We start from the raw sequence: 15,051 nt of genomic DNA, 5'->3' as shown, positions 1-15,051 counted from the left end.
GGCGTCCACGTATAGAACTAAGGCCTACATTTTTGTCGTTTTGTGGTGCTAACCTTTATTGATTGGGAAAATTTTTATAAATATAAAAAGTTATGACTATACCAAGTGCTTTACACATAAATTTAAGATTTTTCAAAAACTGGAGTTAGTCGATTTGTGCAGTGGACGGCTCATATATGGAAAAAGTATTACAATCTAAAATTTTAAATTGTGCGCAATAGCAATCATGTAATTAATTAAATCTTTTCGCGTTTATCATTTTCAAATGAATTTACAATATTAAAAAACGAAGTCCTTATATTTTATCTTGCGTTTCCGATATGGCTCGCCTCCATCTGAAAATAGCTGAAGTTTTGTTTCTGTTATTGCATGTTCGTTTTTTTATTCTATTTATGTAGTTAAATATGTTAGGGTGTTTCCCAAATGCACTTCGAATGACGTTATGCCACCTTTCGATAGAATTATTTGTACGGATTTCACCCAATTTGGTGATATTATATTGTAACGAATTTAGTGAAACTCCGCTTATTTTACACCTTCTACTAACGTTCGTATCGCTAAACTATTGAATAAATAACTCTAATATTCAATAATCAAAATGGCCTTTATTAAAGTACTTCACAATAACACTGATACTTCACAACCAATAGCTTGCTTAAATCAAACTGATTCCCTGATTGCTCAGCTTGCGCTCTTTTATACTCTTCGGTTTCCTCGTTCGCATACTTCTAGGCGTTTCTTCTTCTAGAATTTACTAGTTCGCTGAAGATTGCATACTTTTGTGAGTATCTCAGAAATATGCATGTGTATGTGTGATAACTACTTTGCTGATAATTGCATACTTTTGTGAGTACCTCTCCGCTGCTGTATGTACATATGTGTAGACATAATGATTGATTTGTTTATGTAGATACAAGTGACTGCTTAGAGAAGATAGTATACCTGAGTGTTGCTAATATTCGTCACAATATTTATTCCATAATTCGATTGGATATAACGCCTTCTTTTGAAGTTGCTGTGTTCCAGGCTGAAAAAAATTCAGAAGTCAAAATTCATAAAGTAATCAGACAGCAAAAAACATTAAATTTTGCGCAAAATAGCTTAAGATTTTTGTGTTTAAGTGTTCATAAAAATAAACAAAAAGAATAATCAAATATTGTTACTTTTGATGATCAAAAACTGAAAATAGTTTTTCAATCATATTTTGGAATCATTTTTCAATCAACTTTTTAAATGTTTTCCGACTTCCTTTGTTGAATGAATAATTATTTTATACTTAATTAATTCATATATGTAATACTCCTATATTGCTACAAAAGGCTAGGTACATTCCCAAACAGCCGATATATTTCTGTTTAAACGTTTTTGTTTTTGTATTCAATAATCGAATGTATCTAAATTTAAATTTTTTTCTTGTCGCACTTATGCTGCTACAATCACAAAAATTTTATAGACTGTCTTGTTTTGATTTCGAATTCAAAACACATTGCGAGTATTTTCTATTAGAAATATAGGAGTATTACTATATGTTATAATTATACTTATCATTGGAAATCTTACTTTTTTTCCATATATAAAAATTGTTTTTCAATCATAAAATTCAGAAAGGTTTTAAATATAGAGAAGATATTCATAAAGAGAAATAATGTAAATGCTACTCCAAACCGAAAGTGTCCCCAACCATTTCCCCACATGCGGCTTTCCAAAAAAGAAGACACTGGATAATCAGTTACGATCTTAAAATACTTCCTTTTATAATCGTTATCATAATTAAAGACATTGATGATCATAACCTACGTTGGACGTTGTAGTCGTGTGGGTATATCAATCAAGTTTGTTATTACCAACCAAACAGCTCACTTCCGGATGCTTTTATCCCCTGATTAAATACGATTATTATATTGTATTGATTATGTATGAGATATGATAAAAAAATGCATAGTAATTATATTAAAATATGATTCCAAAAAATTATCCAATTTGATTGAAAAATTATAATTATGAATATGATCAAAACAAACAAAATGATTCTCGAAAACAATTAAAGTTCAATCTTCCAATGATATCACATATGATGAACATATGAGTAAACAATTTGTTAAAAACGTGCTCAACCGTTTCTTCCTGCAGCTCACACTTCCTACACTTGCTGTTACTGACGAGGCCTAACTTATAAGCCTGTGACGCCAGAAGGCAGTGTCCAGTCAGTATGCCCATCGTGAGCCTTCTCTCTCTGAAGTCTTCTCCCTCAGGTTATATGAGCCACTTTGTGAATCTAATATCGTAAATGAAATATGAATCACAAATGATTATTCAAGGCTAATCACATTTGGGGTACATTCTTCTCCCAAACAATTGTTTTTGATTTATCGGCCTATTGATAAAAGATTCAAGGTACGAGCTCAAGGCCAGAACGATAATTTTTTTCTAATGATAATTATTGTTTCTTGCGAGTCTGCTATTGTAGCTTTTTTCCTTAGCTTTCCGCAGGAACTTTGAAACCTTGACGAATGACGAAGAAATCCACTTAGCAGCAATGTCAGAATGTAGTCCTTCGTATCTTTAAAGATTTAATGAAAATAGATTGATTTAGTAGTTTTCTGTTGTTGGTTTGTTAGCCTTCATTTTTATTTACCTTTGTTCGTTGAACCTTTGGCAATAGAAAAGAGCTGTTTGCAGGAAACGTTGTGGAGATTAGTTTCATAAAATCGTTGAATTTCGTTGGTAAACATTTCCCATTTCGAATACAAACAATCTTCCTTGTTAGGGTACATGATCTTAAAATCAAGTTTTATCTGTAATGTGTAAATGTATTTTTAGAATCTGTGCACCAAATATGTAATGTAATTCTTACCAACTCAGGAGCACGAGAGCCAGAATACTTGAGAAAATCAATGTTGGTCATTTCCTTTATGTAATTCTCTCGCAAGTTGAATGATTTTTGCCATTTATCTTTGATTTTATTTATCTCTGACAAAATATTAAATATTTTTATTAGAATTGACAGTAGACAACAATAATGAACTCAACCAACTTTTTCTTCTTGCACATGTTAACTATGAGCATGTTTACAATAAAAATGTTTATATTTGAAGCAAAGTCTTCATTTTTGATTTCAGTATGGGAAGTTGTAAGCTCAAGACATTTTTAAAATAAATACGAGCATATTGAAATTGAAAATGCAGCATTTTTAAATCAAATATAAAACATTTTAAAATGCAAAATGCATTTTTATTTTAAGAATTCCATTTTTAATTTAAAGATGTTTTGCTTTGTTTTGAAAATTTTCATTTTTAAAACGAGAATGGCCTCGTTTAAAACGTGCATGGGAAGAACAAAAATTTTATTTTTGATTTTAAAATGCGATTTTTCTCTGAGTGTACATATTTTAAAATGTTTGCATAACTGGCTGCTCAAATTTAATCTATTAGTTTGATATTAGAAATGAATATTAATATGTAGTAGGATTTTCTGTATACACATTTAAAATAAAAGCTGATTTGTATCACAAATGGGCAATTCATGGCACTTCAATTTAATAACCGCAAGCAAAAAAAACCTTTCTTCCATTCTCTAGCCATTCGCGACAGCCGTTCTCCCTGTGAGCAATTATTTCACAGGTAGGTATGGCAATGGAGGAATAGAAAGATTTTTCACTTGTACTTATATGAATTCACAATGATCTGGGATATGATATTTGAATATTTTTGATCAAAATTTTCAAAAAATGCTGACGCATTGAAAAAAATTTAATTAAGGTAAACACATACTAATATAATCGAAGAATACGTTTATATCGTAAAAATCGTGATTTGAAACCAATAGTATGTAAAAAAATTACGAAAATGCATCACGTGCAATTTTTTTATTTTGCATGTTCTGGAAAATATATCTGGCAACCTTACTACCAATACCTGCCTAATTAATTTCAAAATGTTTTCAAATTTCAGTATTACGAGGCCGAGGTTACAGCAGTGTCAGAGACAACTTGTGTGGTATTTTACCTTGGATATGGTAATCATGAAGAAGTTTTAAAAGCTGATTGTCTGCCTATAACAGATGGAAATCATTATCCCATAAATAACTACAATGCCACAATGAGTTTTCCACAACCTCAACTGGGGAAATCAAATTCAATTGCACCAACTCATCCAATTCAGAAAATTCAAGCGGGTAATTATCATCGTGGAGGTGGTGGGTCACAGCGGTTTCGGGAAAGGCAGATGTACGTACCGCCACATAAACGCGAAAATTGACCATACATAATGTCCGTTGTAATCACCAAAGTTATTAATTACACAACATCAGTATTTCTAAGGCAACATGTATGCGCATGTGTAGCTTGTGAAACTTAAAATAGTTACTTGAACAATGTATTAAGATAATTGCACGTACAAATGTGCTTACATTTTGAAATTATGAAAAAATAGCAATGCCAGTGAAATACATACTTAAATACAGATGTAATTAAAGAAATTTATGTTTACTACGCGGAATTACAGTTTTTTAAAAAACTCAATCACTTCACTGCACCTTAAAAACTAAACTATAACTCTGTGGTCATAACCAACAAACGCCTAAGTCCCGTGAAAAAAATTAGAACTTAGACGATTACTGCTTGTGACCACAGAACTTAAGAAGTTTTTATCTCTTACTCTATCTGCCGCTCGCCCCTTTACTTATCCTTTTATTCACTCCTCCCTCTTTTTCTGCGTCTCGTTCTCCCTCTCCGCCTTTTCCCTGTCTTATTTGCCGTTTCACGGACGCGTTTCCAATCCTCCATTGCTCCCAACATAAGGCAACAAAATTTGGAACATATATTTTTCTTTTAAATTGGTATTTTAAGTGATCGGATTAGTCTCCGATCTACACAGTTAAACACGTATTTGGATGTTGGAAATAACGTGTATCCAATCACCACTCAACTTTCTTTAGATTCCGATCAGCACAGGTCAACATATAATTGGAGGTTGAAAAGGACGTGTTTCCAATCCTCCCTGTTCCAACATTTCTTTAGCCTTATTGTCGTTACTTAATTATTTATTTAATTGTTTATTTTTGCGGCTTATTAATTTGAAGGTTGGAAAGAGCGTGTTCCAATCCTGTCCCGAATCACGCTGAAAGGGCGTGAGTCCCATCAGCGCAGCAACTGTCGGTCTGAGACTGCGATTTCGAGGTTTCGTCCCCAATCCCTCGTTTTCTGACATGATTTATGTATGAATTTTTTCCTGTCGGGCGATCCATTTTCGGTTCATCATTGGGCAGGTTAAGGTTTAGCTGGTTGTGCATACCCCATCATGTGTCTGCACATGAAAAATCAAAAAAAATTGGACATTAAAACTTGTTTACCTTAGCGGGAGAGTTTTACAGTGCTCCAGCAAACTTTTCTGGAATGTTTTCAAATTATTACTGTTTTTTATATGATTTGGAAGTTCGTTAAAACTTTTTAAGCCTTTATGAAATATATTTTGCTTGTCCTGTTCTATTTTGCAGAGAGAACGTCTAAAATTATTGTTTTCTCAGACTGCGTAAGAGTGGGTTTCATTAACATAAATTAGTTTATCACTCAAGTACTCAGGCAATATACCAGTCTTCATATTAAACACAAATTTCATACTGTGATAAAATATAAGCTGTCATACACTGAGCCATTTAGGTGTTTAGATCATAGTTTTTATTAGAGTCAATTTTAGCAACTATATATTCAGTGTGACCATTAAATTTTAACTTGCTGTAAATCTGTACCCCTAAATATAGGTACTTAAATATTTGAACTTCCTCAATTTTTGTATTCATAATTTCTACATCAATTTTCGGCGCATCTTTATTAATCGTTCGGATTTGATCATAAAGTTTGTTTTGTTAACATTTTGTAGCGTTACATGCAGGTTTAATCATATTGGAACATCTACGTAGGTATCTGTGTGCTTACGCGAACAGAGCAATGTAACTGGTAGAAAGCAAACACATGTATAGAGATGTACGAATATGTATCTGTTAGTATATGTGGAGATAGTTCGTGTAAATTTGTAGATACCGTATCCCGCCAATGTGAGATTGTGTGTATTGGGTCCTTCGTCTTTGAGTGAAAAAGGAAAACGGGAAACTTTCAGCTTGTGAGGATTGCTTACCAAACGAGCAAACGGCTTCTTGCAATATCAAAAGCGACTTGAACATAAACGGAAGTGTCTAGGGTGAAGTTTATTTTAAAAGTGTCAAAAGTTTCTTTAAGTTTGGCTTTTTTCCTGTTAGCCGTGTTAACGGACCAACAAGCACCGGCCCACGACAAAGTCCAGGTATGCTGTACCCTGTCCAGGAGTTATATAGCTGAGTCTAGTGAAGCCCCTTTTTCTAAACCCCTGTGCATATGAACTAAATAGTGAAAATAAATCGAAAATAAAAATAAAAATGCATAAAATATAAAATGATAAAATAAAATAAAATAAAACTGTAAAATAATAGTAAAATATCTAATTTCTAATAATAATGTGCATATTAAATAATATTTAAAAATAACTTTCTAAAATAAAATAAAATTAATTTAAATTAAAATAAAATAAAAATTTAAATAAAATGAAAATAAAATTGAAATAAAAATAAAATTTAAATAAAATGAAACTAAAATTAAAGTAAAATAAAATGAAAATAAAATCAAAGAAAAATATAGGGAAATATCAACAAACACATAAAGCAATATTTAAGTAAAAGGATAAGAAGTTCACATGCATGTCTCGATTTTTTTTCTGAGTCCTTGTCCCTAAGTCACTTCTTCTCTGAATAGGAAGCCAAAAATATAAATTACACTAAGACAGCCTAATATTCAATAAGGAGCACTAAGCCAGCCTAATATTAAATAAGGAGCAGAGGAAACATAAGTACGGTGCCGGACCCCACGCAGAGGCAGGAAAGGTGTCTCACTACGCTCCTGGCCGGCACCGAGGATTTTTGGATGATATACCGCAACAGAGGAGAACAACGAAGAGGGGAGGAGCAAGTCTCGAGCCACAGCCGAGCAGAGATAAAAAATTAATCAACATTGTTTTTGGGTTTTTTTTGTATTTTTTTTTTTTGGTATAATATATGCATTTGGTTTATTTATTAGACGATTTAGTTTTCCGCATGTAAATTGATCTTGATCTGTTTATTTTTATTTGAGTTGATTTATCTTCAGATTTTTTTGGCAAATAATTTTCGTGTCACCCTAATGTAAAAACTCTTAAGCTTTTAGTTTCCTAATTTTTTGCTAATATATATATGTATAAATGTACACATATATGTCTAGAGATAAATACATATATGAATGTCACTGGGCCCTAACTTGGCCCCACCAGTTTATTTAGTTTTTTTGCCAAGAATCACAATTCCCTCTTTTTTTCATTTGCCGATCATTAGTCTTTTCTTTATTTATCTCACTCTCTCTTTACTAATAATCTTTAGTTTACTTGCTTCCATTTTCAATAGTTTTCATAAAGTTTTTTTCTATTTTTTTGTTTTTATTTTTATCTGGTTAACATTCTTTCCTTCTAAATTACCTTTTCTTTTTCAGTGTTTCTCTACGGAATCACGATTTTTTGTTCAGCCACTTTTTTGTTCTTTCTTTTTAATTAAATTAATTAAATATTGTCTGTCCACACAAGAAAAAAGAAGGAGTATTCTGCTTTGATCCGGACCGCGACCGCATGTCCGAATAACGCCAAAGTAAAATATCTCCTCTTCCATTGCCGGTAGTTGATTGGAAAACTTCCAACAAAAAGTCTCTTAGGTATATGATACATATGTATGTGCTCTTGAATTTTCAGCTACCCTCGCCCTCCGACGCAGGCGCCTTCGTTGCTGGTAAGATCGGTGAGTGCTAATATTTAAGGTATCACATTTCTGAGACAATACACTATATATACATTTGCATATATATTGTCACGGATATTAGCATCACTAAGCTATACCATCACTAAGGCCATGCTAAGCAGTATTTACGTCAATAATCAAATCAAGTATACACATATATAAGGCAGCCCAGAGAGATGTCACACACAGATGCATTTACTTATACGCCTATGTGTACTCGAGAGACTGTAAACTACAAACATTCACATCAATAATTCAATCATTATGTATCTACATAAACGAATAAATAATTGCGTCTACACATATGTACGTATACGAGCAGTGGAGCGGCAATGCACAAACGCATGCATATATCTTATCTGAGTTGTCACAAGAGAGGGCAATAATTTGTGCACGTAGTTGTGGCTGGCGATTTTGTAGCCGAAACTAACTAGTAAGTTCTGGAATGGAAAAGCCTAGAAGTATGCAATTAGAAATCAAAAAGTATAAAAGGCGCGACAGTAAAGGCGAGGAGTTTGAGTTTGATTTGAGTTGTCAAGCAGTTACGACTAAGACAATATCTAGCGAGCAATAGCAGTATTATTTTGAATAGTGGAGTTTCATTTAAGCTATCAGTTTGGTTATTAAGCTATTCAATGCACAGTTTGAGTGTTATTGTGAAGTATTTTAATAAAGGCCATTTTTCCATTATTCAATATTGGAGTTATTTATTCAACAGTTTAGCGATACGAACCTAGCAAAAGGGCAAATAAGAGGAATTTGCAGCAAATTCGTTACAATTGGTGTCAGAAGAGGAATTGTTGAATAAATTCCAGAGGACAACAAGGACATGGCAAAGTTTAGTGAATTGAAGATCCAGCAACTAAAGAAGGAGTTGGAGAGCCGGGGATTGAATACAAGCGGCGTTAAACTTGAACTTCAGGCACGGCTACGAGAGGCAATGGAAGCAGAAGGAATTGATGTGGAAGAGTATGTCTTTCATCTTGATGGCGAGGAGACAACAAAAATTGAAGAGAAAAACGAAACATCGCAGACGGCACAACGCAAACAGCACAGACTTGAACATGATTTTAGCTGCAATATCTGCTCAAACATCGACAGTGTCATCTTAACTGGAAGAGCAGAAGACATATATGGCATCACAACTAGAATCGCAGGAGACACGCATAACATCGAAGATTGAAGCACAGGAAACACAAATTTCTTCACAACTGGAAGAACAGAAGACGTATATGGTATCCCAACTGGAATCGCAGGAAACCCGTATAACATCACAATTGGAAGAACAGAAGACATATTTGACATCTCAACTGGAAGCGCAAGAGGCACGTATATCTGAAATGTCGGCACAAATTTCGGAACAGGTATCATCGCAGCTCTTTGTGAAACTGGAAGAGCAGGATGCAAAAATTTTACAACTCGAGGACAAAATTGATGCCGAAATAGAAGCGTTAAAAGGTCGTATGGAACAGTTACAACTAAACCGCCCAGCTGTTTCAGCGAGCAATCCAAAGGTAAAAACACCATCATTTGACGGTTCTGTTCTGTTACGTGGCTGACTGTTTGGTTGGTGAGGAGCGGCGGCAAGCAGGTATGCTTGCGGGCCCAGGCTAGCTCGTCGTCTTGGGCGGGGTATTGCACCACCGACCTCACCCGCAGCCACATGAACAAAAAAGGTTCATACCTGCATGTGATTACAAAGGAAAGCTGAAATAGATAGAAATAGACGTGAGGGGCAAAGTTATAGAGGGGAAAGCATGAGGGGCAGAAAAAAGTGAAGGCCTGTCCTGTCAGGTGAAGTCTACCCTCCCTCTGCAGTGCAACTTGCACTGCACCGTGGGCACTGTGCTGACTCCTGTTTACCTTACAGTGCCCCCAAGCCTGACACTAGTCTGTCCGTCTGTCAATTGGTCATTTTTCTCTACCACTCACCTTCACCTTACCTTGCCACGCACGAGCGCAGCACCAACACCAAGATTTGACTTAGCCCTGCATTATTGAAACTATTAAAATTTCATCCAAACATACTTCTTAAGATTTATTTACAAAATTTTTTTTTTTTTTTCTTTTTTGCTTCCAAATTACTAACTAATACCCTACTACCAGTTCAATAATTTCAACAAAACTTTAAAATCAAAATGTACTACAAAGTAATTTTCCAAGACTTCCAAAAGGCTAACTAGTATCAATTTGTAAAGCTTCTATTTACTCAAAGTAAAAAAAAATGCTCAAATATAATACTGAATCTTATTACTAGCTAACTTTATAAATTCAAGGGAATACAGGAAGAAGTAGATGAATTTCAGATTCCATACAATACAAGATACTTATGGCTAATAGACAAGGTGTCCGAACTCAAATAAAAAAATTAAACTTTTAGGGCCACCCTAATGCCATATTATTACTAGGACCTAATTCTAAACCCTAAAATTACAAATTCAAATAAAATAAAAATAGAGGGCGAATAAGTAAAAAAATCCAAGTACCCTAATCTCTGACCTACCGCAACCGCTCAAGTAAACATATGATCAAATATGTACAATGCAAAAGTAGGTCATCAAGGCAAAAGAATTCATATGTTTATGAAAACAAAAGGTATGTATGTAAGTGCAAATGTTCGTTTGTGACGTTTTTCATGCATGTACATATGTTCGATGCAATCTGTTTTTTTATCTTTCTGATTTGCTAATTCCTGTTCTATTTTTGCAAGAGCAGGAATCTGTGCTAACACATGTACATACAACTAAACAGGTGTATTAGGAAAAATATTATGCTCAATTTTCACTCACCCATATACTCGTACTCCAACGGCGCCGGTGTAGTTGAGTGGATGTGCTGAATTCGCTGAAATAGTAGAGTCAAAAACATACATATATACCTATGATCACACTCAAACACTCAGCCAAGATCACTCGCTGGTGATCTTTGATAATGAGTGCTTTGGTAGTATCGGAGCAGCCCGCGTGATGGTAAAACGCAAAAAAAAATTAAAAGAAATCAAAATGTGTAATCAAAGAAAAAAATGTTCTTGGTGCTGAAGGCGCACTGTGTATATACGCCCTCCGGGTGTGATGTGGCAATTTATTTTGCCAATGATACTAGAAGTAAGTACCAAAAATAAAAAAAATAAAAAAAATGGCAAAAATTCGAAAATATGAAAATCCCAATTTGGTGCTACCATAGGTAGCAGAAACCGTATGCAAAGGAAAAATGTGTATATGGTAGAAAGTGGGGATGAAAATACAAAGAAAAATTAAATGTCAAACTAAAGTAGAAAAATAAAAAAAAAGAAAATGAAGAAACGAAGATAAAAAAAGGTGATGGAGGCAAAAGTGCCACCATTAACTCCTGAAGTATGGAGTTAAATAAACTCAGCCTTTATATGCGCGACAAAGAAATGCTCGGCCCCGGAAATAGAGTGCCCCGTTTGCCCGTTTCCTACCAACTACTTATGCCCCCTTATGAAAATGTTTGCATGATAATGGTAATAATATGAAACAAAATATGTATATAAAAATAATAATGTTATCTGATGTAATGCCGGAAAAGCTCCTCCCTCTGCAGGTGTTTGTTGTTACTTGTGTTTTTGTTTTGTGTCGTTTTGCCAAAAGTCATATGTGTTGACGGGCTGTTGTTGTGGTTGCGTCTCAATGCCGCCGGTGAAAAGGGCTGCCGATGTTGCTAATTCTATTGTGCTTTTGCAGTTGTTGTTGTGGTGTGCGCATGCAACAAATTAACTCGAATGTAGTGCTTGTGGAAGCGTGGCAATTGTTTTTGGCCGGAATGTCACCAGTGTGATGTTGTTGTTGTTGGTGTTGCGTCGCCAACGTAGTGGAGATGGTATAATTGGTGTTGAGCGGTATGTCGCCAATGTGATATAGTTGTCGTTGGGCGTTTCGCCGCCAATATATAAAAAAATTGTTGCTGTGGTTGTTGCTTCCGTATATCGCCAATATAGAGACTAACTACCGGTTGTGGTTGGTGTTGCGCCGCCGATATGACAAAAATGTTGTAGTTGTTGTTGAGCGTTATGCCGCCAATATAAAAAAACGCTGTTGTGGTTGTTGTTGAGCGTTATGCCGCCAATATAAAAAAACGCTGTTGTGGTTGTTGTTGAGCGTTATGCCGCCAATATAAAAAAACGCTGTTGTGGTTGTTGTTGCCGTATATTGCCAAAAAAAAAGGTGCTGTAGTGGTTGTTGTTGTGGTGTGCGCCACCAAATTAAAAGTGTAGTGTAGTGCGTGGTTGTTGTTGCCGGGCGGTATTTCGCCAAGAATAATGTATTTGTTTTTGGGCGGTACGCCGCCAAGAACCGTGCCCAGTGGACCCTCTCCCCAGAAAAATCAATCATGCGCTGCAATTAAATGCAAAAAAAAAAGAAAATCTCTTTAGAAAATTCAGAGGTAAAAGCGTATTTATGTACATGTACCTATACACAGTTGCCTATGGATTTTCTGTCTGCATAGTCATATACTCATCTACATACCTATATTTGTATGTAGGAGCGTAAATGACAATGCAAGTTTTCTTTTGGCTCGCTTGGGAGGTAGGCCAGGTGGATGACCCAGCTCCAGTCAAGCATGCCTAAAAAAAAAAGGAATATGTGTTCTTACCTCTTGCAGAATTTATTGACAGAAAACTGCTTCCAGCTCTTTGCACGTACCGCGGAAACTTTCGACGCGCACAAACTTTCAAAAATGCGATTAAATTCGCGCACTGCAAACTTTGTTAACTTTTTTTTTTTTTTCACTTTCGTTTAAAAGCGCGCACTTCACTTTTGAATATCACCACTAGACTTGCACTGGACACTGTTAAAACAAGACTTTGGCCCGTTGACTCAGTTTTCCCCTTCTTATAGCCACCGCCGTGGTAAGGAACGTTACCCAGAAAACGGAAAATTCCTACCTATACAAGCTAAACCTTCTTTTCGGCTTTCCCGTATTTTCCATCTATACAATCATGCACTCATACATCCATACGCTTACCGCTCCACCAAACGAACACCTACACAGATACATTTGGTTCGTGCCTTGACCGCTCGCACCGATGCATTCACACGCTCATAGCCTTGTACAAATACACATCCGCATACATAATACCGAACAGAACAAACACATAGTTACATATCATTCGTCAAGGCTGCTAGGTTGTTAGCAACATAGTGAAATTTTACTTATTATAACATGATGCCAAGCGCAACATCTTACTTCCGTGGTAACATTGTGTTCACTATAGGTACAATGTTGTTAATGTTAATGTTATTATGTTAATATTATTTTACTGGCAGCATTGCGGCTAAGGTACGGACCTGGACACAAAACACACAAACACATAGACGCATATACATTCTGCCACTCATTTAAGCCAGTATGGAGACAGGCTGTCGTTACAGGCTCGCAACCGCCGATGGTGCCTGCACTATGGAGCGTGGGCGTAAAGAATTCGAACGCAGCCTGACAAGTATTACTTCTCGCGTCCAACGTGTGGCCTCGACCCACGACTCAATGCCGGGCCTATTTCTCTTCAAGCCTTTAAATTTTCACACTGCCTAACTACGAACTAAATCGCTGGGCTAATGCTACTACTTAAACCTATATCACAGACACTACTCTACATATCTAATAGTAAATAAAATATCACAGATAAGATAAATAAAAAAAAATAACTAAAAATAAAAAAAAACTAAAATAAAATAAAATAAAATAAAATATCACAGTTAGCAGAACAATAAAAAAAAATTTATAAAATAAAATATCACAGATGGCAAAAAAAAAAAAATGTATATATAAAAAAATATCACGGATCAAATGGTCAAGTAGGTAAACTAAATAAATAAATAAAAAAAGAAAAATAAAAAAATAACTAAATGCAAAAATAATCAAGTAAATCAAAAGGTCAAAAAAAAAGAAATAAATAAAAATAATTTCAGAATATAATCACATACGTCACTAAGCTAATAAATACAATACGTCGATCAATAAATAAATAACAGAGAACAAGAGTACTAACACTACAAAAACGAACATTAAGCTATTTTGCGAAAATGTCTTTAGCGTGGTATACGCCGATCTTTTTCCGACTACTATCGCCAAGCTCGTACATTGAATTACCTATAGAATTAAGCACGACACACTTTACTTGTTTCGGTGCTAATTTAGCGTTGTAATTATCAACTTGGGAGCTTTGTTTGAAGTTGCGGCGATATACCACTTGTCCAATCTGAAACTTTATATCCTTACTCCTGGTGTCGTAGACCTTTTGACTTCTATCGTGGGCCAGCTTCAGCTCCTTCATAATTCTCTTTCTTATGAGCTGCATCTTATCACCAGCCGTATCTATCTCCACGTCACCATCCTTCAACGCCGCCAACTTTCGGTATAGCTCATATGATGCAGCATGCTGCCCAAATATAATACTGAATCTTATTACTAGCTAACTTTATAAATTCAAGGGAATACAGGAAGAAGTAGATTAATTTCAGATTCCATACAATACAAGATACTTATGGCTAATAGACAAGGTGTCCGAACTCAAATAAAAAAATTAAACTTTTAGGGCCACCCTAATGCCATATTATTACTAGGACCTAATTCTAAACCCTAAAATTACAAATTCAAATAAAATAAAAATAGAGGGCGAATAAGTAAAAAAATCCAAGTACCCTAATCTCTGACCTACCGCAACCGCTCAAGTAAACATATGATCAAATATGTACAATGCAAAAGTAGGTCATCAAGGCAAAAGAATTCATATGTTTATGAAAACAAAAGGTATGTATGTAAGTGCAAATGTTCGTTTGTGACGTTTTTCATGCATGTACATATGTTCGATGCAATCTGTTTTTTATACTCAGTTGAGCAGAGCTCACAGAGTATATTAAGTTTGATTGGATAACGGTTGGTTGTACATATATAAAGGAATCGAGATAGATATAGACTTCCATATATCAAAATAATCAGGATCGAAAAAAAATTTGATTGAGCCATGTCCGTCCGTCCGTCCGTCCGTTAACACGATAACTTGAGTAAATTTTGAGCTATCTTGATGAAATTTGGTATGTAGATTCCTGGGCACTCATCTCAGATAGCTATTTAAAATGAACGATATCGGACTATAACCACGCCCACTTTTTCGATATCGAAAATTTCGAAAAACCGAAAAAATGCGATAATTCATTGCCAAAGGCAATTAAAGCGATGAAACTT

General features: G+C 34.9%; 2 protein-coding genes and 1 long non-coding RNA gene across 8 annotated transcripts in view; 1 reads left to right on the top strand and 2 right to left on the bottom strand.

Annotated features, from left to right (window-relative positions):
* Tdrd3 (Tudor domain containing 3) overlaps positions 1-4,561 on the top strand; it is a 106,191-nt gene extending 101,630 nt beyond the window's left edge. The window contains exon 6 of one of the 3 annotated variants that reach the window (XM_067791051.1): positions 3,951-4,561. In XM_067791051.1, the coding sequence (XP_067647152.1) occupies positions 3,951-4,256 (306 nt within the window). In that variant the 3' untranslated portion in view covers positions 4,257-4,561. The remainder of the gene's footprint in view (positions 1-3,950) is intronic. The other 2 variants (XM_067791053.1, XM_067791050.1) reach the window with 2 other exon arrangements.
* Positions 1-15,051, bottom strand: part of LOC137253063 (protein transport protein Sec24C-like) — a 584,014-nt gene that overhangs the window by 154,596 nt on the left and 414,367 nt on the right. The gene's annotated exons all lie outside the window — the stretch shown is intronic.
* LOC137253683 (uncharacterized) lies at positions 1,665-3,041 on the bottom strand. The gene is made up of 3 exons (XR_010953864.1): positions 2,855-3,041; positions 2,636-2,795; positions 1,665-2,560 (listed from the first exon to the last, which is right to left on the bottom strand). It is a non-coding gene; the product is annotated as an uncharacterized lncRNA (long non-coding RNA).

This window comes from Eurosta solidaginis, chromosome 5, assembly GCF_040869045.1.
Source record: "Eurosta solidaginis isolate ZX-2024a chromosome 5, ASM4086904v1, whole genome shotgun sequence".
In the NCBI taxonomy this organism is placed as follows: Eukaryota; Metazoa; Arthropoda; class Insecta; order Diptera; family Tephritidae; genus Eurosta; species Eurosta solidaginis.
Note: the sequence above shows the minus strand (reverse complement) of the source record. Positions and strands in the feature narration are given on the sequence as shown.